Source organism: Dromaius novaehollandiae, chromosome 4 (assembly GCF_036370855.1).
Source record: "Dromaius novaehollandiae isolate bDroNov1 chromosome 4, bDroNov1.hap1, whole genome shotgun sequence".
Lineage (NCBI taxonomy): Eukaryota > Metazoa > Chordata > Aves > Casuariiformes > Dromaiidae > Dromaius > Dromaius novaehollandiae.
The window spans coordinates 9,251,534-9,277,265 of NC_088101.1; the positions used below are offsets into that span (position 1 = coordinate 9,251,534).

General features: G+C 41.2%; 2 protein-coding genes across 4 annotated transcripts in view; one reads left to right on the plus strand and one right to left on the minus strand.

The window, feature by feature from the left end:
• Positions 1-2,792: 2,792 nt before the first annotated feature.
• SPARCL1 (SPARC like 1) lies at positions 2,793-24,587 on the minus strand. 2 transcript variants are annotated; one of them, XM_026102749.2, is made up of 11 exons: positions 24,244-24,586; positions 15,908-16,025; positions 15,751-15,804; positions 11,708-12,871; positions 10,460-10,529; positions 9,803-9,921; positions 9,076-9,196; positions 7,897-8,033; positions 6,002-6,150; positions 4,718-4,866; positions 2,793-3,274 (listed from the first exon to the last, which is right to left on the minus strand). In XM_026102749.2, the coding sequence occupies exons 2-11, from the start codon at positions 15,959-15,961 to the stop codon at positions 3,246-3,248; spliced, it is 2,046 nt and encodes a 681-aa protein (XP_025958534.2). In that variant the 5' UTR covers positions 15,962-16,025; positions 24,244-24,586; the 3' UTR covers positions 2,793-3,245. The 2 variants fall into 2 exon arrangements, 1 of the variants encoding a protein (XP_025958534.2); XR_010388843.1 differs by lacking the exon at positions 6,002-6,150 and having other exon boundaries at positions 24,244-24,587.
• LOC135328114 (uncharacterized) overlaps positions 13,742-25,732 on the plus strand; it is a 44,624-nt gene continuing 32,633 nt past the window's right edge. Inside the window, exons 1-2 of one of the 2 annotated variants that reach the window (XM_064510379.1) lie at positions 13,742-14,255; positions 14,937-15,009. In XM_064510379.1, the coding sequence (XP_064366449.1) occupies positions 14,960-15,009 (50 nt within the window). In that variant the 5' untranslated portion in view covers positions 13,742-14,255; positions 14,937-14,959. The remainder of the gene's footprint in view (positions 14,256-14,936; positions 15,010-25,732) is intronic. The other variant, XM_064510380.1, reaches the window with a different exon arrangement.

The following is a 25,732-nucleotide window of genomic DNA, read 5'->3' on the forward strand; positions in this document are numbered from 1 at the left end:
ACCTCTACGCATGCAGAGGACCTGCTTAACTGAGCAATTTCAATGGAGCAGCTTACTGGGAAAGTGCTTTTCTGTGCTGCTTGCCAGAAACCAGATACTGTGCTGCCTTCAGTAATGCTGAGGAGTTCCTACTCCAGACAGCTATTGGTGGCAATATGGATAGTGCTGAATATTATGTGCTATTTTTAATAATTTTGCTCAGAGTCTTAAGGCATAAGGAGAACCACCATAATGGTGCATGTGACTTAGCCAGGGCTTGTTTTTATATCAAAGATTGCAGTACACATTTTTGAGGAATAAGCTGATTTACGGTTTTTATGATGTTTCATTTGTTCTTTAGCCTTACAAAATGCAGCCTTTTCTTTTCTGTTAAACCTATTCTACCATTTTTCTAATGCCCAACTAAGTTCATGCTTGCCTTGAGAGTTGACTGTCCGACCTCACAACAGATGAGAGCTAATTGGATCAGATCATGTCATTTGTGTTTAAGAACCTCTTATAATGAGGATTAGTCTATGTAATTATAAAGCTGATTGCCTCTAACATGTAGAATTCTAAAAACTGAGGACAGACTTGATCTACAAAGGACTTAGCATTGGTTATGCAGTATCAGAGCCAAGGACTCTCTGGTCAGGTGTCACATCTCTAGCATGGATGGTTTGGATTAGAATATGACAACAGATGAAGTGCGGATCGATATTTCTCCTGGAATATCCCAGGTGCTGTCAGTCTTCAGTTGGGGTTGAAAGTGATGTTTGCATCTTTTATGTTCCTAAATGGACCTGTCTAAGAATTTCTACTGCTGATTTTTTTTGCCTCATTTAGCACTGACCTGATGTTTTAACTGAAATACAGGGGAAAGAAATCAGTATTTCAGGTTTTTTAGCCCTGTTCATATTTTAACCGGTTGCAACGGATTAGATCATGCCACATTCTCAGTGTGTACAATTACTGCATTTGTTGAGTGTATGATAGATATCTATAGGTCTATACCTATATGTGTGTATGTGTATTAATATATTTATAAACATTTTTAATTTGTTTTAATAAAAACAGAGTGGAAGTAATCAAGCCTACTGGAGGTCATAGAAGTGATAGCCATCTTTGACTTACACCTACTACAACAATATTAAAACATTAAGCATTGATAAACACTAAAATGTTACTTAACCTAAAATTGTAACAATATATCTAAAACACTGACAGGTCAAACTAGTTTTCACTTAAAATGCTTATCTTTCTATTTATAATTTGTAGGTTAAATATTGAAAAGTGAAACTATTTCCCAGAGTATAACAGCTCTGCTGAAAATTTCTGATACAGCTCATTGCTGATCACAGCATCTATCAATGTGTACATCAGCAAATGCTGCTCTTCTGTTCTTACAGAAGAAATGTGGAAGTGGCCACATCACTGAGCTTAAACAGGTGGGATGTTGACTTGATGTGCTTCAGATCTCCAGGGCTGCAATAGCCTTGGTGATGACAGTTGTTTTTCTTGCAAAACTTGGATTGTTAAAAGGAAAATTTTCCATTTGTGCTGATAAAATTCCGTTTTTGCCATGTTTTTTTCTAGAGCTTGGCTGGAGTGGAACAATGGTAGGTTTTAGTCTCTGTAAAGAATAGGTTAGTCCCTTTTGTGTAGTTTTTTTGTAAGAGGGCCAATGAACTGTTTGTGATTGCTTTGAGCTGGCTGACTTATGGCTATAGAAAGGGTAAATAAGTAATAGGCTGTGATCAGACAAAAAAAAAAAGTGGAAGTTACTTCCTCCTGAAGAGACTTCAGGCTGAGTCTCACAGAAAGGATCTATTTTATATGGAATTAGCACAGAGGATATGCTCTTCTGCATCTAAACCAGGTTGAATTGTATCAACTCTTGTGTGATGTTACAGAATGTGAAATGTGTGATAAGGCTTACAGCAGAAATGAAAAGTCAAATTGGTTTTGGTGGGAAAATCTTCTGTTTATGAAAAGTTCCTTTATTCAAAATATTCATAGCTTAATTCTGTCTCCCCCTCACTACATTGCAGTAGCGTTATGATTAGGAGTCCTGCTGATTCAAGAGCAAATTAAGCAGGAGGCAAGGGGATATCTGAATCAGTTTTCATTGGAAAGGTGACAGTGTTCAGGTGAAGTGTTCTCTGATCTTCCTTTGCAGGAATAGCACTCAGGACCCCTTCTTACAGCATAGCGCATCTGGAGTGTTTTCAATGAAGTGCTTGGTTTTACATCACAGAGTTAGTGGCATTCAAGAATACTGTCACTATCTTTTCTTCATGTGTGAATTGTGCCTGTCTTCAGGTAAGCAAAAGTTAGGAAATGGTGTAAGGAAGTTAGTGTTTCTTAAGGAAGATGGTGGCAGTAGCAGGTACTTCTGTGGGAAGAAGGCAAGTCTGTTCTGGCAAATCAGGGTCAGGGAAATGTGCTGAAACTGTGACATCCTCTAAGTCCTGTGATGATGGACCTGTTCAATTGTCTACAGACACACACATGCGCACGAACACGCACACGAACACACGCACACTGCTGCTCCTATAAATAGTTAGCTACACAGTTCCTAAATAAGCAGAAATTCTGCTGTGCAGTGTTGGTACTATTACTGCTGTTTCAAGAGGTAGAGATGTTTTATCTGAAAACGACTGTTTTTCATCCTTTTCAGGAATTACGGTATAAGAATTGGTGAGCTTTATATATGCTGTAGTTTTTTCCTCTCATCAATTTAAAATGGAATTTCCATTGAACCATTGCCTTGACACCTATTCTTCAAACAAAGATTAAAACACACATATCTAGTTATACTTTATTCTTTTATGCATCTATGTAGAATATTAAGAAACTGACAATACAGTAAATAATAACAATAAAAGAAATGTATCCTACTTAAGGTAATTTTCTTCAGTGTATGATACAGTCTGGATCCCATAAATCTACTGAAGAGTTTTGTGAGCAGTTCATGTGGCTAGGACTATTTCTTGGTTCAGGGAGATTATGGACTGATGCAGAAGAAAATACTGTTTAGATGCACCTCGTGGAGTTCTTAAATTCTTCTACTGTTAACAAATGTAGAGGTTTTTATGCATTTGTGATGTTTGAAAATAACTCTGTTGTCCTATGAAAACCGTATGCAAACTTCTTTATTCATAGTTTCTTCTCAGAACTATTAAGCTGCTAATAATAAAAGAAACAAACTGGATTTGCATATTTGCCCAGTACTAGCACAGCACTGGGATTCTGTTCAGCCAGGCTCAAAACAGGAGGTTTTCATCTATGTCCTCTGCAACAGAGAAGGAGAAAACTGTCACTTGACAATGTCATTTAAATCTTAGCCAAAGAAACATGTTTATGCTGTATCATCATGAAGAAAGTCATGTATTAGAATTTCAGCGGGCTCAGGTACTGTAACATTATTCCCACCCCAAAACCCAAGTATGGCTGCTGATGTATCAGGAGCCATTCATTGTGACCCTTTTTGATATTTGTTTTCTTGTTGTGGAAGGTCGTCTCGAGCTGCCTGCCAGTCAAGGATCTCCCTTCCCCTCCTACCCTCCTTTATAAATGACTGATCCTAAAACCCGCTTTGGACAAGCAGTCATTAGGAGCATTATGTGCCTGTCATGAGGAGTCAGGGAAGCTTAATTCTACACGTGGTTTGGGACTGTGGGGCAAGGTGTCATCAGAAGAGCTGGAAAAAATCTGGGAAAACTGAAGACTGAATATCTGACCTCTGACCAGAATCAGCCTCCAGTTAAAATTAGGGAGTCGTTAGTAGTGTTTGAACAAACTTTTTAAATCTGTTCTCTACCGAAGTGTCATGTAACCGTTCTAGAACTAGCCTGTACTTTTGCTGCCCTTGCTTAGTGACTGACTGTATTCAGCTGTCACTCAGAGCTAGATCACAATAAGGATATAGGTTTCTAAAGAATGGCTTAGACAATGTAGTCGTGTAAATCTAAAATTGCTGTTGTGACAGTTTCTGCTTAGCTGCTGCCTAACTATGGAGACACAACAAGCACGGCTGTAGCTAGCTTTTTAGTTCCCTGGAGATGTCTCTGTGGACTGAGCTGAACCAAATATGTGCCTAGGCCATTGAGGATAGGGGAACTCCACCTTTCTCTGCCTAAGCCTCCTGATGCACACAGCCTAGAGGGCAGCCTCAGAGCTTGCATCATGTCTGACAGGTTATAAAAGGCACTGTTCAGTCTTCCACTAGAGCGTGACAGCATCTGTGTTGTATATAGTCTTCTATAGATTAGCACAGTTAACCTGGATCTCTTACTGATTGGATATCTTCCCTACTTGAACTGAAGCTTTAAAATCTGTCTTTCAGGAATATGCTCTGACGGCTAATTTATAAGTGTAGGCTTGCTTTGCCTGACCCTTGAAGGCACTGAATAAAAAATTCATTATTTCTGGAGTGAAAGAAGGTAGGTAGAACATACAGCATCAGACAACACAAAGGAATGATTTGATGTTTAGTACAAAGTAGCTTCAGCATTGTTCCTGATGGAAAAGGTGAGACCTCTGCTTATCTGTATAAACCAACCCAAAACTCTGCATGTCTTGCAGTCTTATTGCTACTCCCTGTTCCCTCTGCTACAGTGCACAGCAGTTAGGAGCTTTGGGCTAGGATTTTCCTCTTACTGTATGATCTGAAACTTTGCCTAGTCATAATAGGAACATTTTTGTCCTGTGCATCTTCCTGTTCTCTTGGGTTTACCTCTCTTGATCCCAAAGCAGTGGCACCACTCCTTCAAAGAGATGAGTTTATCTTTGTCTCCATCACACTCTTGGAAAAAACGGGTTATGCAGTGTTCCATGGGAACGAGAGAAGCTCTCAAAGGAGCCAGCTCTGAGTGAGTTAATAATCTGAAAGAAAGAGCAAGTACATAGAGCTGTATTGTAGTGGTATATTGTCAGGGTGATTGAAGATGCTCCAAGCTGCTAGAATATGGCAACAGTGGCTTTGACAGACAAGTCCGGGTGAATCCTGCTGTGCTGCTTTAAGTGGCTTCCCAAGCTCTTTGTTGCTGTCACTTTGACAAAATGACTGCCTGCGGTAGCAACCAGGGGAATGGGATGTGTGTCTGAGCTTCAGCTGCCACAGTTCATTCTAGAGCCTAAGTGGAAATCCACCTTTGCTAGGGAAAGGGGTTAGGTGATGTCTTGATTTGCTGTGGGGTCAGGAGCACATGCCTGAAGATTCACCTCAGTGATGAATTTGTGTGTGAATCTGTCCTGTGTTATTAGGATGATGTGTATAATACCTGAAAAACTAGCACACATATAAACTGCTATTTGTTCTCTACCATTTTTGTTCTAGAACAAGTATTACTGTGATTTGTTCATGATCAATCAGTTGCATAATTTTGTCATTGACCTTAAGGAGAACAAGCTTGCAAAGGTGGTCAGCCATGTTCTACAGCAGTAGGTGTAATCAGAGTGAGGCCTCCAGGGCCCCCAGCCTTGAAGCTGGTCCCACCAGTGAGGATCATGGCTGAAGGACTGACATTTGGGTGAAGTTCTCTGAAGTAGTATGGTGGGAGGTTCCTCAAACAGAGACACTGGTGGTGTTTTACCTTAGCTGCTCCTTAAATATGAGAGAGTTCTTTCAGGTTTGACTTAAAACTATGGGTACATCACTATTGCTGCTGATAGGTTTCTGCCCTTTGTAGTTTAGCCTGCTGCTCTTAGCTTCATTAACAAGCTGACCTCATGAGCCATGTTTTGTTCCAGGATTAGACCCTTAGCTTTTAAGAAATTGTAGAGCTTAAGATGTAATACCTGATGATTATGAAAGAGAAGAGGTTAGAAGGCTTTGACTTCAGACTTGTCTCCAGCATAAAAATCAGACAAGTTTTGTGCTTATGAGACGAGTGGCTTTTCTGGAAGGAGATACTGAGAGACTGGCCATGTCTATAGAGGATACTTTGACTGACTTAGAAAAGTAGAACAGTCTTAGCTTAAGCAGTAAAGGAAAACTGAATATGAAAAGAGCTTTTACCTGTTACCAGGGTGCTGATCAAGCTGGTGAAACTGCCAGTGCACAGGATACACATACATCTGATAATTTTTCTCAAAGTCATGCAGGAGAAGCTCAACAGGGTGGTCACCAGCCATGAGACGTTTTTCATTCTGGTAGATTTTTTTGACCTGAACCCAACAGAGGAATGGATTTTTCTTTAGTGGCAAAGATGTGTCCAGAAGAGAACTCTCCCAAAAAGAGGTGAGACTTGATAAAATACCACTGAGGAAATCAGTTTTTCATTGTTTGTGACCATATGCTGCACAAAAAGCTTGTCCCAAGTGTGCCAGCCGATTTTTGTTGGTGCCCATATAAAATTTGGTAGTAACTGGAGAGGAAGTGAAATTCCTGTGACCTAATCTTCAGATGTGGCTAAGCAGGGCACTAGCCTCAGATTGGGAGAAGACTAAAATAGCTGTCTATCGTATTAGTGTAACTTTCATCCTGGGGCAAGCAACACAATGTTTGGTGTGAAATGGGTCTTCTCAGCAGTCACCTAATTCATACCAGTTGGTATGAGAAGTTCCCAGTAGGCCACTGTGCCTCTTGAATTGTGGAAGTACAGTCTTGACTGTTCCTGAAGGATATTCTGTGCAAACCTACAGTGATCTGCTGTGTGCCCCTCCGACTCCAAAGTTGGAGCAGTGGGGGCTTGATTTAACTTGCATTATTTGCTTAGTTACAGGTTTTTTTGGCAAGTTATGACATCTGTATCTTCAGAAACATTGCTGTCACCAACTCGACATAAATTACTAATTTCTCAAATAAAAGGCCCACTGATAATAGATGCTCGCTCTGTTTTTAAGCAAATTCTTTCTGTTTTAAGTGATGCTCCTGAGTTTTCTTACTGGATGATAGAAAGTAGCTTCTCTGTCTTAGAAACCGGGTACTAGACACCTATAATTTTATCAGTCTTGGATATCATAGTATAATTTTTCTGTAGATAAGGTATGAAGCTGAATTTAAAACCTGCAAACAATACCCATAACTGTTCTCTCAATTTTCAGATATGTTTATATTGATTGTAAAGCATACAATCCCAAGAACAAAAAACCCAGCTATTTTAGCTCAGTCCAAGGCAAGGATCCCCTTCTGCCATATACATCACTCAAATTCTATATTGCAAATTTTTATTGATTGTTTTACTGTCCAGGTCCTTTAGCAGTTCTTCACAGTGAGGCCAAGTCCTTAACTCCTTGAATATCTTTGTATTGTCAGCAGACTGTTACCTACCTTCCTCTTCCAGGTCACTCACAAATGTTGAATGGCACAAATCCTTTCAACCTGTGGAACTCCACGGGTGACCTCTCTCTGGGCAATTTGTTTATTATTCTCTGCTTTCTGTCTTTTCATAAGTTATTTATCCATACCCAGACTGTCTACCGTATGCTATAGCTTAAGCTCCTTAAGTCTTGTGCAAAGTGGGGTTGATTGTACAAAGTGTATCATCCTCATCTGTGTGTTAATCCTTACAAGAAATTTGTCACAAAGTACTTGCCTGAACAGAAGCTAATTGTGTTTATCTAGGTGTGTGCCAATTCTGTCGTATTAAAGTCTCCTTTCTGCTCCTTGTCTGTGAGCATTCATTTAAAAATAAATTTGGCTTATATTCCCTTGGTCATAGCAGAAATGTTTGTTTTAATAATGTTGGGGATGGGAAAAGTAAGTGTATTTTGCAACTTGTGTATCCAATTGAGGCTAAACAGCACAGCTGATTTTGACTTTCTTATGCATAATTCAGTATATAGAACCTTAACAAGAACAAGAATGCTAGTAAGAAATGGGAGAACTTTAGCTGTAAATTACTTATTACAGATGGTTCATCCAGCTCTAACAATGTAGTTGAGTGGTTTAATTCAAAAAGGATTGCTTACTTTACTCCTTTGCTTTTCAGTTAGAAATCCAGATGTATCCAGATCACGTTCATAATATTGCATAAGGATGTTTTTGAGCCAGTCTCTCATCCGGAGAGGGAACTGATCCACTTCATAGTCAGTACAATGAGGGATGTCTGCTCCAAACCACAAAGTTCTCATTAACAAGAGATATCTAAAGCTCGTATTCAAGCATTTCTAGGCAAAGTTTGATTTGGTTCTCAAGAGCACATTTCAAGGTCAGCTTTAAATTGGCATAGTTACTAATACATGATGTTGAGAATGCAAGTAATGGGTTGAATCTAAAATGGTTTGTGATTAGCTGACATATTGAACCAGTCATGCAAGCCAGAAGCTATGCAGTTAAAATTGCCATCACAAGCAGGAAGTGATTTGTGAATTAGGGGATCTGAACTGAGGACTTGCACAGAGTCTTTGGGTGATCTTGCACCAGCTGCTAAGCCAATCTATTCCGTCCTTATACATGACTGCAGCTTAGGTGGACATAGCTGAGCTTGCTTTGAACTTGTTACTCTGGGTATCTTTTGCAGCTGAAGATGGTAGCATGGCTTACACATGTATCCTGCAGCAAATATGATAAAAATATGTTGCTTAGTTCCTTGGACTTGCATGAAAGCAGAATTTTGGACACCTAAGGAATATTCTGGCTGAAAGTGAGTTTACTTCCCTCCAAAAGTACATGGCAACTGAACAAGAGCTTTGAAATCAGTTCTAGCTGAGTTATGAGTTATCTGTCTTGAGTTTTCCATCTAAGTCCTTTTGTGATCTTTGTTTTTGAACTTCACATTTTCATCTGTGAAATGGATGTGTTAGTACTGTTTTTGCAGTGAGGATAAATACGTTAAAAATGGAATACTCAGATGCTATAGCAATAGGAGCCATATTAACATGTAAGAGTGCAGAGGGGGAAGAGAGCAGTGTTGACAACAGATTGCTGCAATTGTCTTTGGATTAGGCCACTTAATGCCCTTATTAATAGGAAAAAGTGACTGGTCTGACATATTTAAGGTTTGGAAGCCAGTTTTACTTAGCAGATAAGCGATGCAGAATGGGGAGAGCACAGGAAGGAAGCAGATACAGTAGGATTAGTTTGTGCTTATTAAGTCTACTGGATCTTTATACCTAGGTAAATTCAATACACAAAAACATAAGCCTTACATTTGCAGGATCCCATATAATCCAGGTGCAGCTGGCGTCCCATTTTTGTCCCTTCAAGTTGGCATTTTGTGCCAAAGAGTTGACATGTGCCATCATAAGTCTTATTATCAGTGCCACAAACCTAAAAGTGGGGTAAAAATCAAACCACCCTCCACCACTGTGTTCAGAAAAATTATCAGGTTACTAATATAGGCATTACAATAATGAAAGAATCATTGCCATACCAGTTGCAAATACCCACAGAGATGGCATGTGAACAGAAGTATTGAAAATCCTAGTTACTTTTGTGTGTCTACATAAGGATTAGATAGCTGTAGTTAGACACCCAATTTCAAGACGTTTTAATTTATTTTTGTGGTACTATCATTGCCTCTGAGTTGCTACAGGATTATTACACTATATATGTGTGTGTGCGTGCGTATTTGGTGTATGCTCTGAGACACAAAATGGATAAATTTTAGTGACAGAAAAATTGGTATTCACTGAGAGACTGTAATTGAAGCAAATCACTTTAAGTACTCTGTAGCTGTATGCTTTTATACTCTTTTCAAGCAACAATCTGTAAGTTTTGGTATTTTATACCTAGAGTTACAATTGCTAAAATCACTGAAACCCACTTACATGGTTTTTAGGGTAGAATTACTCTAAATAATGCCTGGGGAATGTGGTATCTTGTAAGTGTTGTAGTTGGTTTTCCCCCATGCTGTGCAGTGAAAGAAATACTTACATGCTCATAATCTTTAGTTGAAGGGCAAGCAGCAGGGTCTTGGCAAATACAGCTGGGTTTCTCTTGTTCATCTGCATGACAGACTTTTCCTCTTTTGCAGTGGAAGTTCCTACATGGATCTAGCAATAAGATCAAGAAGGGAGGGATTGTTAGAGACAATGTGACAAAACCAGCATTCCTGGCAAAGTCCTGACAGTAAAGACAAAATATAGCCAAATATTCACCCAGAAGTCAAGCACTTTCTGCAAGTTTGCATAATTTGTTAGTTAAAGGGCAGACATTCACTTTCAGCCGTATGTTTGGTGCAAGTTCTTATTTGTCCTTGCTGAATCCAAGACATGTTACCCCTTCCTAGCTTAATTCAAGCTAGTGTTCTTCAGCTGAGGGGTTTCAGTGGAAGATAACTCCCATTTCTGTAAAGCTGACATAAAAATCTGTGCTGTGTATCCATTTTTTCAGAAACAAATGAGTAAATCCAAGGGTATGCAGAAGCGATTCTTCTCTGGGACTGTGTCTGTGATCCAGGATTAGGCACAAGCATAGTTCAGTCATGTGAAATTGCATGCTGTTGAACACAGAAAAGAAATGCAGACCAGCAGATTCCCCAGCTGCAGTGAGTTAGCAGTTATGTAAGGGCTCCATGTGCAATTTACTCACCCAGGAAAGCCTTCCCACTGCTGTTGCTTGCACTTTCCCCCTCACTGTATGATCTGCCTGTAGTTTTAACCTTTAAGTCACAGAGACAAAAGCAGAAATTGTGGTAAGTCTTGGAAGGAAAAAATACCCAGAGACTTTTTTTTTCAGGTACAAATACAGAGCTGATTCAGGGACAGAATTTACTCTATTTGCAGCAGAAAGATGTTGCTATGCTAAGCATGAGAGGTCTATAACAACTTTGATAATATGAGGGCTCCCTTTTGGGGAGAAAAAAGCAGGGGGGGAGAGGGAAACGGGAGTCCAGTAAAGCCAGTAAGCCTGGACTCCCAGTAGTTCTGGGGTACCTGATACACAGTAGTATAGTGCCTGCCTTTGAAATGCTTACAAATTCTGCTAACCTCAACCCTTATTTAGCATCTGGGATCCCTGCATATCAATGAGCCTTGACTGCCTTTAAATGATGCTTAGGAAAGGCAGCATGATAAGTCACCCAGCTAAACGAATGAAGCTAAGAGAAGAATGGGAGGAAATGTCTCCAGTCTTGCTCCTGCTTTGGTACTACGGGGAGGTGCCTACCCTGCTTCAAAGTGGCAGCTCCTATCCTCTTCTAAAGATTAAAAAATAAATAATAAATAAATAAGATAAAGATTCTTTAACAGTCATAGCAAAGATCACTCCTTTATTTCAAAACAAAGCCCTTTTTATCTAGTATCTGACCAGGATAGGGGAGATCTGGGTGCAACATCCTATTTATCTGAAAGAGGATGCCCGCATCCTTCATCCTGTGGAAGGGCATCCTAGCCATCAGGCTGGTAACTATTCTGGGAACTCTGTCCCTTCCTTTGGAAGCTGTTCAGTTTTGTATGAAAGTGTTTAAGATCCTTTGGGAGAGGAGTGTGAACAGGCCTTTCTAGTCAGGATGAGACTGGGTTCCATTTTTTTATATGTGTATACATTTCACATGCATGTATATGTATTTATATGTATGTTTCATTACACAGCCCATTGGGGCTGGAGACATTACATGAGTTCTGCTCACTTTCTGGTCCAGTTCATCTCAATTATTTATGTGAAGTGACACAGCGTGAACTAGATGAATAATGAGTAAAAGGCGATGAGACTCTCCAAAATTTTAAGAAAATTTTAGACCTGTTCTTTCTCCAAAATGTTCTTTTAACTGTCAGGAACTTAAATTTTAGGACCTGTTTTCCCTATTTTAATCTTCCAATTTTTTTTAAGGTGATTTACCTTATCTTCAGGTTCCATTGAATTCACACTCTGAACAGAGTTGCTTGTTTCCATTTGTTCCTTGCTGTCAGAATTAGGTGGCTCATGATGGTAATAATCTTCCTCAAAGTGGACAAAGTCTTTAATTTTGACATCTTGGTAATCACTGTTATCTCTACTAACTGCACTGTCGTCTTCATTGTTTTCTTCCCCTTCCTGCTCAGTGCCGATGCTTCCAGGATTGTTATTCTGGATTCTTTCCCCTTCTTCATAGGTTGTTTCTTTCCAGGCGTTTCTGAGATCTTCCTCACCATCAACATCACCACTATCGTAATTGTCACCATCAACATTACTATCCTCCGTATACTGTCTTTTCACCGCTGTTTCATGGCCGCTCTGATTGTTTCCTTGAGAACTGTCTTTGCCTTGTCGGCTTTGCTGTTTGTCATCCTCATCTTTGTTACTGCTTTTTTGAGAGGGAGAGATTTTTTCTTCTTCATAGGGCTTTATTTGGGTCTCATCCTTCTCTTTCTCCTCTTGATCAAATTTCTCACCATGCCTCTTGGTTATCCGGAGTGGCTGACTGGAATCTCTCAGGATTTCATCAGATTGCCCGCTCTCTTCATTTTGCTGTCTTTTGTATTGATCGTCTTGATTTGTCAGGTGGGTTTTGTGCTTCATATCTCTGTGCTCAGTTTCTTCACCCCATTCCTCTTCCTCCTCCTCCTCCACCTTTTCCTCTTCATCACCTTCACTGTTGCTTTCAGATAGGCCAACTGTATTTTTATTATATTTCCATTTGTTATGCTCACTGAGAGCATCTACTGGATTTTCTTCATCATCCCTAACTTGTGCATTGTTGTGTTTCTCTCCTCTCCTGAACTCATAATACTCAGAGCTGAACTGTTCTCTGCTGCTGCTCCCAGAGTCACTGTCCTCCTGCTTGTCGGAAGCCAAACCTGGTTTATTGTGCAGCGAAAGGAAATTAATGCTCTTCAGGCTATTTTTCGCTTCATGCTCACTGCCTCTTCTTCTCCATGTTTTAGCAGGCCTGGGCTCCTCCCTGTGCTCGGTATCTGTTAGTGGTACCTCCTTATTTTTGTTTCTGTGACTCAACAGCGAATTACCCTTGTTTACGTACTCTGGGTTCTCTCTCTTTGAGATGTCAGAATGAATATCTTGAGCCTTCCAAAACAAATAAATAAAGCATTTAAAAAGTAGCTTGATAAATCTTAGGATTTATTCTAATCAATTCCAAGTCAATGCAACACGATTTTTGCCTTATATTGAAAAAAGCCCAGTATGACATTGCGCTTATGCTTTTTTGTTATAAATGCTCCCTTCCGTAAGTTAATTCAGAGCATGAAATTCACAGTCAATGTCATTTTGGGTTCTCAGCAAATTTGTTCATTAGTTCCCTCCCCCTTTTTTTAAACACCTGGAGTTTCTGAAAAAGTCTATGCAATCCTCTTAAAGATCTGATAGCAGCTTGATGAGTATGAGGGCCTTGTGAAATCTCAGTCTAACTGCTTAGTTAGTAACTTAGAGTCATAACTTCAGACACCTGCCTTAGGCTGCAGTAATTATCACATATCTCAGGAAGGGAGTGGTACTAATTATCTTCCTACACAGGTAAACAGAGGGCCTGGGAAAAGAGGAGAGAGCAGCAGTGCCTTTGACAAGGTACCATGGTAGTCATTCCCGAGGGGTACGGTGCATCCTAGCGATTTTGTGATTGGCGTATTCATCCACATTGAGTCTGATACACCATTACTTCCTAGTTAAATTAATCAGGAGCTGTTGTATTTGGTGGCAACACCACTACTGTATCATAAGCTCACTAGCAGGACTCACAGGTGTTCGTTGAGTGGCTTTTTTGCATACCATGAAGACAATAGCAAAACTACTAATTTCAGTGGAAAAAGATCAAACCCTTGAGGAAGAAGGAAGTTCTAAAATGATGATTATGTTTTGCAGCAGGGATTTCCTTTCTGTTGCCGTTAGACAGAGTCCAAATGGCTGCTGGGTGAGTACAGACACTCCCATCTTCTACACAGCAGCAGGAACATCTGATACTTTTCTGTATTAAACCTATGGACTTTCAGACTTGTTTATTACTTACTAAAAATGATGCCTGATGCTGATTTTCCTTAAAATTTCAGTGGGATTATTCATGAAGATGGAAGTATTTATAAGTACCTGAACTACTGGAAAAGCACTCCCTTTAGTGTGAGCAGGGTCAGACTTCTCTGAAACAAAGATTAAATACTGTAGGATTAAAAACAGCTATTTGGCTCTTTGGCAGATCAGCTTACCACTTTCTTAATGTCAAGATGGTATCTACATTTTTGTAAGTGTTTATCTTTTACTTAGTGTACTTCCTGATGCAGTAAAATTACTAAGCAAAATATTCACTATGTAATTTACAGCCCTAACTTTTTAATGAACTTCTAATGAAAAGAATGTGTTCACTGAAATCTAAGAGGATTTCAGTCAAATGTTTTTCCAGATGGAATGTGACTTTCTTGAAGATAATAAAAAGTGAAATATATATGCTACAAATTTCAAGGTGAGTTAAAAATCAAATTTCATGAGTGGTTTTCTTTTCCTGTGTTTTCATGCACTGCTGCCTTAAACATACTATATGTTTTTGTTTTTTTCTGTTTAAAACAAAATCTGTGAGGGGCTATTAGTTCTGTAGTGTTGCAAAATGCAAGGCCAAGCATTCCTTAACATCATCTATTCTGGTTGCCTCTGTTTGATGAAACAACGTTGTTTTTTCAGAAAGATGCTGTGGCTTCTGTCTTGATATGAAGCCTCACTGTGCACTACACTTTCAATTTAGATGTGCCTTGATGTGGTTTTTAGCCTTTGTTTTTTGATATACCTTTATCCCCAGGACAGCAGAAACCTTTTAGGACTCATTTGCTGTGAAGATACTTGGGCTTCTTAATATAATGACAAAAGTTTTAGTCAATGTACATGTAATTGGCTACTGTTAGGGGAAAACTGGCTTCTGATAAATGTTGCATATTCACTTGGAACTGGTGATTCACCTGATATTGCTGTTGTAATGTTTTGTTTTGATGCAGGTGTTTTCTGTATGAGTTGTTTCTGGGAGGGAGCTGTAAGCTGCAAATTGTCTGCTATGATCTTGAAATTCGCCTGAAAAAAAAGTTTATACTATAATTTGTTCTGCTGCAAACTTTAAGCAATAGGAAATGTCGCTTTTTTGTTTTTCATAATGCAGAGCACTATCTGGATTAGCATGAAATGCATCTGAAAAATTGCATGGAGCCGGACATAATTCCCAATAAGAACAGGTAAGCAAAAGAAGTGTGATGTTGCATTGGTTCTATACAGCATGGTCTAGACTGTGTTTTTACAAAATATTTGTTGGCTTGGAGCCACGCTGCACTGTACCTGAACCACAGATGCTCAACAGAGTGGTTCATTTAAAAAAAAAAAAAAAAAAAAAAAGTCGATTTGGGTCAACCATAAATGCAAAAACATGAGCTCTCTCCTTAACTTGCATACGCGGCATAGTGCTGTTAAAGTCATCTGTCCCACCATCATCAGAGCTGCATGTCGGGCTTGTTAGCCACAGCATGCTTATCTGTCTGGTGCTCCGTATTAGCAAATAACAAAAGCTATGGTGGATAAAATTATTACATTTGAGACTGCAAATGATTACTCAATACATGATAATTTGGGGATTGTACATTGCTCGTTTACAGGAAAAGTGATGACCACAGTTTGATTACTGATATAGCTTATTATTTCTGTAATAGATAAATAGATGTAATGTTTATATTTAGGAATTCATTTAAGGAAATTTCTTCAAGTAAGTGAAATTTTCTGTTGCAAGCTTTAGATTCTGTGCTGCTCTGCTGCTAGCTGTGCTGTGTGAGGCATGAGATGCTTTGTAATAATTCCCGTGAGAAAGGCACTTGATTTTTTTTTTAACCTAATTTTCCAGCCAATGCATCTGTGATAATGTGTTTTATATGTTTGAGGTCATTAGTATAGGTTGCCTGATAGCATGAAAAGAAGAACAGAAGTACCTTTTCTGCAGTTTTTTGTCCGTGGATTCCAAGCTCGTAGATTATGGGATAGGTCTAGAATAGACAATTCAATTAAAAATCTGCATATAAATAAAAATCTTGTACAGTTCAGTGAGTTAACATAAAGTATTCACAGTTCAGAACAATGAGGACTTACTGGAATAGCAAAAGCTGATCCTACAAGACAAATGAAGAGAGCTGCAGTCTTCATGCTTTTCAGATCTTGAACAGGATAATAGTTAATGGTACAGTGGTAGGATTTGGAGGTTTCCTTTCTGCAAGCAGTATCAAAGAAACAGAATTAGGGTTTGGATCTGTTGGTTTGAAAATGATTGATGCAAGCAATACAGTGGCTACTATGACTTGTAGGTCAGTCCAAAGTCCCACAAAATTTCCATGCAATGTCCTCTTGTAAGTAAATTCAGGAATTATGCTGGCTTATGTAGCAGACATTTTGATCCTAGTTCTTTTATAGGATGTAGGTCATATGCTCTGTCCACAAACTCTAGTGGTGTTACTGAAAGACTGTTATGAATCTCCACTGGTTGAATCCTGCAAAGCTTCACCCACTGTTCTTCTGAGCTATTAGTTTTTGAAAAATGTCCCTTTTACTCGGTTCTGGGACCCTGCCTGAAATGCTGCTTGGCTGTGGCTTCTTTCAGCCAGGGTGTCTCCTGGCTGCTGCTACGGTGCCGTAGGAGGGAAAATTGAGTGCTGAACCTCGGCTCCGCAGCTCTCAAACCCCAGAAACCCTGTCCAGGCTGGCCGAGTGACTGGTTGAGTCCTGCTCTTGAAGCAACCAAAACAACTCTGTTGTACAGTAGTAAGACAGGTAGTTGGAAGAACATGTAATGCTATAGGAATTTTCTTTTTTTTTTTTTTTTTTTTTCCTTTTTTACCTTGCTGAGGAGATCAGCTTTTTAATTTTCGCAGTGCACCTGTACTGGAAGTTTCTGCGGCTGTTATCACTGGGAAAAAGAAAAAGTCCTATAGCTTCTGTTGCTCCTTTCCCTTGTCTTTTGTCTACTGTATTGTTTTCTTTCCCTTCTTTCCTCCTGCTTTTTTTCTATATTCATCAGGAATCACTTGGGTTTTCCCTCTGTTTGTGATTCTCTTCTCACTCTGCTGGCTGCTTTTCCTGGGTCATTCTGTCTCCTTTCTCTTCTCCCTCCCCATTTTTAAATATTCTCACTTTCCACTTCACACATGTCATTTTTCATTCCCTCTCCCTTTCCTTTATCAGTGGAAATGGGATGCTTATTGCCCCGTCCTTAGCTGAAGCATGTAGCCTCTCAGTTTTTTGCTGGTTGAACTCCCTGGCATATGAAGAAACTGGCAGTGGTTTCGGTCAGTTAGGTCGACCATATTCACATGCATCTGGTATGCAGTCTGTACTTTTAAAACGTTATTCATTCAGGCAGTAGTTCATGGGGTCTTGGAAAAAAACACTGAAACCGAAAAAGGAAAATTCCAGGGAAGCTTGTGTTTATGGGGGCCAGGGCATGAACTAAGGAGGGATTTGCATTGAGCATTGTCCTAATTTTGGTATAAAAGCCTGCAAAAGCATCCTGGCTGCTGCCATGCTTAGATCTGCTTGAGGTGTACACATTGGAAGCTTCTGTTTTCCAGTGTTCATAATCATTTAATGGCAGCATCTCTTTTCTTTTAGTTAATGAAGAAAAAACTCTTCATTAGTGAGGCATACCTAGTATGCAAACCATCTTTCTTGCACTGGATTTATTAGTCCCCATACATAGCAGAGCGCAGAACACAAGCTACCTCTTTGGCATCCAGGGTTAGTTGTTAAAGATGTTCTTACAGAGAAATATAGAATAAAACAAAACCCGTCAATGGGTGTATGGGTAATTCCCAACTGTGCAAGGTATAGGCAGTCGCTTCGGATCAAGGCAAGTTTTGTTACACTGCGGGTCCTGCAGGCAACTGGCCAGAGATGCAGGGGCATCATCCAATTTCCATATGATTGTGTAGCCCTCATATCTGTATGTCATGATTTTGAAGGCCTGGCAAGTAATTGAGGGAGTAAATATCTGTGACTGACCAATAACCCCTACGATGGAAGAAGGCTCAGAGGAGATGGGCAAGGGCGAGGTGCCCACGAAGCTCGGGAATGGTGTAGGCATGCAGAACTGGCTGTATCTCAACACAGAGGGGGCTGGAGGGTGATTTTGTTTTAGGTAAATAGCCATAGACCAGGTGGAAATGTTTCCTCCCGAGCTGATCAGCAGAATGCGCACGTCTCCCTGAGATTAGCCGGACCGGCATGAGGGAAGTGTATACGTGGCTCAGCCCAACAATAGACTATAAAACCTCAACAACTAACAGAGGCATTTTGAAGAGAGCAACAGGCTTGAGCTGGCTTCAACCCACGTATTCCTTCCCGGCGACTGGGGACACCCAGCGTCATGACGGTGAGCATATTGCAGAGACCGGTAATGGCAATGACGTTGGTGTTGTGATTGAACTCTTTAAGTTTAACCTCTTTAACTGGGGAATATAGCAACATAGTGTTGTTGAGTATCCTTTTTCTAGAAGTGGTAATACCAAGTGAGTTGCAAGCAATTGTAAAATTACCTACAGTAGGATAATCTGCCCACAGCATTAAGTCACATTTCTCAGAGTTAAGCACTGTCTTAAAGTGTAATGCATGTGCAAATATTGCCATCGTTAATTACTGTTATTTTGCCTTCTTGAATATGCCAGCAATATCAACTCCTGCCCAGTAAGTGTGTACTCTCCTTGGGTTCAGAGGCCCCTCTGCTCTGGCGTTCTGCTCCTGCCTTGTACCGGACCTGATTGCTCTAAGTTATTTCCTTCCTCGCCTCCTTTCTGTGGTGGCAGCTCCTTTGTGCGGGCAGTACAGAGAGCTGTTTGTGACCGGCGGCTGGAAACTACCAGACAAGTTCAAAAGCGACAGTAACAAAGACTTTTTCAGTGCTGACGGTGCTAATAAAGAAGGGAGAGCAGTAGGGGAAGCGGGGGATTACTGTCATCATAGCTGCAAAGTCAGTAATCGCAGCAGCTGCTTCCCCAAAGCGAAAAAGCAATCTTTGCCCAAGGGACTGTGGTGCCTGCAGTCCCGTAAGGGCAAAAGGGGGTTTCTGTTGGCGTGACTCGACGTGCTGTGAGGCACGAGGGTGTTAGTTGTGCAGCGTGCCAAGACCTTTTGCCAGAAGCCGGGAAAACACCTCTATGCTGTACAAGTAATCCTTGGGAAGGCGGTCGATCGCTTGTTGGAACAGGAGCAAAGGGCTTTGCCGCTGGAAGGGTCAAGACCGTAGTGAGGAAAAAGCCCCAAGGAACTTTCCTGCGGGCGTACTGCCCTTTCGCTGGGAAGGTCGTGGCTCACACGAAGGTGTTTTTTTGCGCTTTGTCATTTATTCTTTCCGTGGTAAGCAAACTCTAGAAGGGAAAAGTCCTTTTAATCGGAGCCAGGGGTGGGTTATCTAGCGGACTGATACGGCTGCTGATCCTTGATCTGTGCCCTGTTTGTTACCACTCTCAGGGAAGCGTAGCTCCTGGAAGGAGAAAGCAGGCAAGCCTCCCTGCCCTGCACGCTCGGTGCAGCAGAGGCAGAGCCAGCCTTGGCAGATGCACAGATAAGACAGATCTTGTGGGCCGTGTGTCATGTGCGATGACTAAGATGATGGTCACGATGAAGTTAAACATTTAGCTGACTGGCATATAATGCGAGGATCTGCACTGCGACATTTTTACACTGAGATCTAAATACGAAGATACTTTGTTCGCGCTTTTCTTTCATTTCCAAATTTGTCCTACCGGATAGAACTTCTAAAAACCAGCTTTTGTAACATTTAAGATTAGCAGAACTGTCAGTGTAAAAATATTAAACGGGAAACAATTTTTAAACGCAGGCAGACATTTCTCTGGAGAAACCCAGTCCCCATGCTCTGCAGGAAAATCTGTAGGAAATCTCACCAAGAGGTGAATATGAAGAAAACGGACATTTGCATTGTCCGGTCCCAAAGGTTAAGACTCTAAATAATGATATTTAAATTAATTTAAAAAGATGAATTCACAAGATCATGTCACCTTCCAATGATAATAGGCTATAGCTGGCTGCTTATAGTGGTCTCTTAAAAATACTGTTTACTCATTCTTCTAAGTGTTGCTTCTCTTTGTTTCTTTTAAGAGATCATCTATAGCCTCCACCCAACTTTTTAGAGGTTGTGCTAACTGGATACATACTGTAACAACACTTTCTTTTGCCTGCTAATGAACTGTCTCCCCTCCTTTGGTGCGGGATAATGCATATAGGGATTGGGCACATTAGCAGAAAAAACAGGCAAGAGCAGCACTGCAGGCTTCGTCTCCCGGTGCATGTACAGCCGAAGAGTTACTTCGCCGGGGTGGCACAGGCCTTTCTCTGTGTGCTCGGGTATTGCTGTGACTACAGTGAGCCCTGCTGCTCACAGCAGAGTGAACAGCTGATGTGTTTGGACCAGGAAATGAGGAATTTAACAGTACTTTCGCTTGGGGCGTTGAGAAGGAAATGTCCCCCGTCCCACCCACCCCCCCGGCCCTTTTCTAGTGCTTGGCAAGAAGAATATAGTTTGCCCAAAACCTGGAGGAGGCAAACGAAAGCTCCCATTTGCTTAGTCCATGGCAGCGGATTCCCAGAAGCATTCACGCAACTCAGCTTAAAATGGGAAGTAATGGTTTTGCCTTTGTTGACAGGGATGTGACAGCTGTTCTGAGTAAATAACCCCCAAAGGACCCTGTATCAGAGCACAGCACGCAGCCCCCGCTAAGGGGGCTTTTGTGCCCCCAGTCCCGGCAGGCCCGGATGACGTGAGCAGCGTTGGACGGCTCCGAGGTAGGATCCTGCCGCTGTTAGGCACTGGGGTAGTCCCAGCTCCTGAAAGCGCCCGTGGGGACTTCGGTGGAGTTGCTTTAGGAAGAAGAGTTGCCCGAGTGCAGGCTGCAAGCGACAGCCCTTCCTTTGCGTTGCAGAATGCGTGTGAGGGCCTGCTGAGCCTGGTGAACGCCAGTGCCCGCCTGCGGTCAGGCTTTCTGTACCTGTGCAAGTGGATGAAAGGGTAAGGGAAAGCTCTGCTACCTCAGTAGTTTTTAAAACATGAAACGTTTACAGTCCACTTAGCTCACCAAACGTGCAAACAATAACGCTTTCTCTCCGTTAAGGAGTGCTGGACAAATGGACTGCCAACTGAATGTCAGTGCGAATGGCTTTTACTAGCCTCCAAGGATGTAATCATACAAGAAATCATATTTTTACAGACATACAGCTGTATGAGGGCCTCCCAACGGATTCTGGTTTTAATGTAGTTGCTGTGGGCTATTCCACTGATGAAGTGGGTCTGCCAAGGGCGTTAGGAAGATCCTTGGTCTAGGCATGCTGCAGCTGCTACTGGTGGAAGCAGTTTCAGTGTTTTCCCTGCGGTCTGCGGTGTATCGGTGTGCTTGTAGGCGAGACGGAGTACACCACTACCTACCCATGTAGCCTGTTCCCTCACAGCGTGCACGGTGCTTGCTTGCAGAACAGCCATTAGGTGGTCGGGAAAAGGATGAAATACGTTACATTTTTTGTGTGACTGCTTCATGGTCCGGAAGATACCAGAATGGTTTTGTTTGCCTCGCTGTTAAGGGTACTTGGGGTAGAGCCTAAATATCTTGCCTCAAAGGCCTCACAGCCTCGTGTGCTCATCCTGCATTACTGCTTCCTGAGCTTTGGGCACTGGAAGCGGTTACCGGAGTGGGACTAGTTCAAGTGTGTAATGTTAAGCCCATGTGCAGTGACTCTATGCCCAGTCTGGGAAATATTTACTCACGTGGCAAAGCCTCCTACCTACTCACAAGAATGAAGTTAGGGCTATATTCTGTTTGCTGGGGCAGTCTCTGACATCACATGAGATGGGAAATTTTGACTGGCATGAAAAGGGGAAAAAGCTCCAGAAAAATGGTAAAAATAGGTAATCACTTGGCATGGAGGGAGCCTATTTCCTTATATCCTTAAGATATGTGTATTATACCCTTAAGATAAGTGTATAAAAAAGGGTACCATAAAAAGGTTGAAGGCTGTGTGTCTTCTGTTTGGAAACTCAAAGGTTATAACCGAACAGTTTCACCTGCAATTCTTGCTCGTGTTCTTCAACCCCAGGGCTGCAGAGACTGCTGCTCAGGCGAGACTTACTTCACTCTTAGCGTTTACGCCATCGCTGGCAGAGTTGCTGGCCCTGTGACAGTGCACTGGTGGGGATTCAGATGGCCTACTTGTGACTTGACGCGGACAGGAGGACTGCCGGATTGGGATTAGCAAAGGGTAGGGCTGCCATTCTAACCAGCTGTGTGTCAGCAGTCACCTGAAATACTCACTGAGGAGGTAATTTTGGTCTAGAGGGCTTTAAATAATGGTATCTGAAATGCCTGAACAGCGGCGCCTGTTCTTCTCGGCTACGCTGCACCGCGTGCGTTTCTGACACCAGTCACGCAGGAATTTCCCCGGTGTTCGTTGTTTCTCGTTGCTCACAGCAGGAAGTCTGCATCTTTGATGCCAAATTAGAGAAAAGGGTCTGCAAGAATAGAAGAGCTGGAATCTGCATTCTTCCCTGCTGCCCCTCGGTGTTTTGTTTCTGGCTGAGAATCCTTGCGCAGCCGGGACTTGGCAGGTTCTCGCCTTTTGAAATGCCACCCAGAAGTGATTAATTTGCAAAGGCCACAGCAGAAGATGGCAGTTCCCCTACGATCAACAAAAGAAAGCATGCAGACTGACCTAAATTCAGTCCTGGCATTGGTAGAAAACTCTGCGTAGGCCTCCATCGTTAGACTTAACTCTGAAGAGTGCAGTTGCCTAGTCCGCTATCATCGCAACTGGGCAACAAGGTTATCCCGTATTTAGAAAAGAGGACTGGAGGACAGGTCAGCTTTGGAACTCCGTTTCTCACGTGTTCAGTGTGAACTAAAGCTCCTCTCGCAAGGATGAGACTTATATGACTAGCTTCTGTAATACATAGAAAGGCAGATGAAATGTACTGAGAGACTATGATTTTGTTAATTATTAAAATGATAGGGAATCTTCAGAGTTTAGCTTTCATGATCACGTCATGATTGCAGCATTAATACTCTGAGTGGACAGAGTTATGTGTGCAGGTATTTAGGGAAAATTCATGAATCCCTGGGCAGAACCTTAGATTTCTCAGTACAAAATCTGTTTTTCCTATAGCCAAGATATACATGTGCAGTCTCAGAAGTGCGGCTGGTATAGTGCGTTCTTACATACAGGGCTGTTTCAAAAGCTCGTGTGTGTGTGAATGAGTGAGAGAGTGTGTGTACATACATTTATGTATGTGTATATTTGTACATAAATTGATATATGCCTACATGCATAGAAAACAGAGGCAGAGAGCTAGAGGAAGAGATGCGAACCAGGTAAAAGAAGAAGCCCTAATATGAAAACAGGTTCCAAAACATAGACGTATGCTACTCATTTATTCTGAACCATCAAATGGCTGCTAATCAGAATCCATTCTTCTGATGCTACCAGTTTTACAGCTGTAAAGCCATTGGCATAAAATCTTGATGGCTGAATCAAAAAAATAGAATAAAAATAGAACAGTATTTCAGAACAGCTTGAAGAATTTTTAAATCATTCACATTTGCTTAATGTAACTGTTTGATATATCATTTGCTTCACTTCTACAAAATGAAGCATTTAATTATATTTTCCACCTGTTGAATTCTGTTTTTTGTTCACAACCCTGTTTAGTTTAAATCAAATTCAAACCAAAAAAGCTTTTTGGAAATAAAAGTCAAAATATTTAGTTTGAAATTTCAGATCAAAATGAGACCTTTTTAGTAGCCAGAGTTATTTTCTATATTTGATATGAATTGGTTGATACTGTCATTCCCCTGAATCTGCATTTTCTTCACAGATGCACTCTTTTTTTACACACTTTTACCTGTTCTACACACACCTTCCTGAAAGGGTCCTCCAATGCCAGCAACAGTTCATATCTCTTTTCACAGTTATGGGAAAGCGTTAAGTGTGTATCTGCTTATCATGGCCCTTTCTGTTGGATGAGATTCCTGGACTGATATTGCAGGAGATTTTTTGACAGGTTTTGGGAAACCAGGTTGCACAGCGGTTTTCAACTGGGCAGTTGTGCGCTTTTGCAGGAGGCTTGCAATTTGCTTAGCTCTTGTTGGCAATCGCATAGTGCTTTATTGTTTTACGGGATCTTAGAGGGAAATAATGGTCTCTAACGATTAGGCAAAGGTCATCTTCCCGACGCGATAACTGTACAGTGCTTTCTGTTCTACAGAATGCATTTATTTCTGCTCCAGATGTAAATGTCTGAAATTGTTTATCATTAAAACAAATAACGGTACTCGAAGAAAACTTCAGCTGTTTCACAGGACATGAACAGAATTTACAGAGGGTTAGATAAAAGACACTCTAAGGTTTTAATAAAAAAAGAAAAAAAAAAGAAACAGTACCATAGCAGTGGAAGAGGTGCTCCTGCTCGGTTAGCCACTGATGAACTGGAAATCCTTGAGCCTTGCAAATTCTTGTTGCTTTTCCGTGGTGTATTTTGATATCTAATATGGACTCTCTTAGCAAGCGTCTTTTGCTATGGGTCTCGGTAAAACTAAATGAAATACCCTCCTCTGCTTCTGCGGGATAAGTGGGGGGGAAATGAATTTGTGTAATTCTGCTGAATTAATTGGATCAGTGTGAGCGTTCAATGTTCACAGGCTCTGGGCCAGCAGGATTCAGTTATCATGTGGAAAGGACATACTTGGTCTCCTGGGGGAGGGGAGCAAAAGGGGACGGGTGCAATATTTTCTGCCACCCTGGCTGGCCTCAGAGCTGAACGAAGAGATCAGCCTGGGCAGCCACAGTGCCGGCCTCGGGGAAAAGGAAGCGTGCAGGATGCTGGATGCCAGCACGTCGAGCAGGAGTGATAGCTGCATCAGCGGCACTGTAAACCTCCCCCCACGCACGCACCCCTTGTTGTCTGTCCTTGCTAAGCTTTGCAGTGCTGTTGCAATATACTGGGCATGAAGTGTATGTCTGTAATAAGAAAGATGGAAAAGGAGTGAAAGGTGAAGCTCTAAATTAAAAATGTAAAAGATCAGATCAGTTGGAGATTCTCATGTAACTCTAGAATTCACCGTTTTGAAGACGATGCTCTGACCCTGTAATAGGGACCGTACAGACAGAGCAAGCCACGTATATGTGTGAAAACCTCTACAAGTGGCATCTGTGTGCAACAGATGCTTTGTAGCTTTTGGTTTTTTTAATGACTCAGTAGTAATGAGTTTAGTCTCTCTCTCTCTTTTTTTTTCCCCTTTTCATTATTCCATAAAATACATCTCCTGAACTGAAACACTTCCTAGGTGGTTCTCGAATCAGAAATGCTGGGGTGGATCCTGGTCTCACATGCCCTGATGTAGGAACAGAGGCAGTTCCAGTGGTGTATGCTCTAAGTTCAGCAAATCTGGCATCCCTATTTAATGTTCTTCCAGTGTTATCCTTTACTAGCTAGGATGTTTTGCGCTGACATAACTGGGAGATTGGTCAAAGTAAAAAGAACTAAAGTACATGGATGGTGCAAATTGTTATGCAAATTCTGCAAAGGAATTCATCTTAGATAATCTTTTAAACATGTTTTCTAATCATGTTACTGTTCTACTAGGTTCTATTCCGTACTTCCCAAAAGACTGTAGACATTTTATATATATGATTAAACAAACTATAGTAATTAATGTATGAAAAATTACCTTGTTTTGTATGGCCAACTGTGAAGCTTGTTCCTAGTAAAAGCCAAAAATTCCAGAGGCTGAAATCACAGCTGAGCTTTCTGTCTGTAGACCAAGCAGTAAATAAAACTCCGACTAAAACCCATGAGAAACTCCTAAAATCCCTTCCCCTTTTATCTCTGCTTCTTTGCCCGGAAACTAATTCATGCCTATTGGAGTTGAA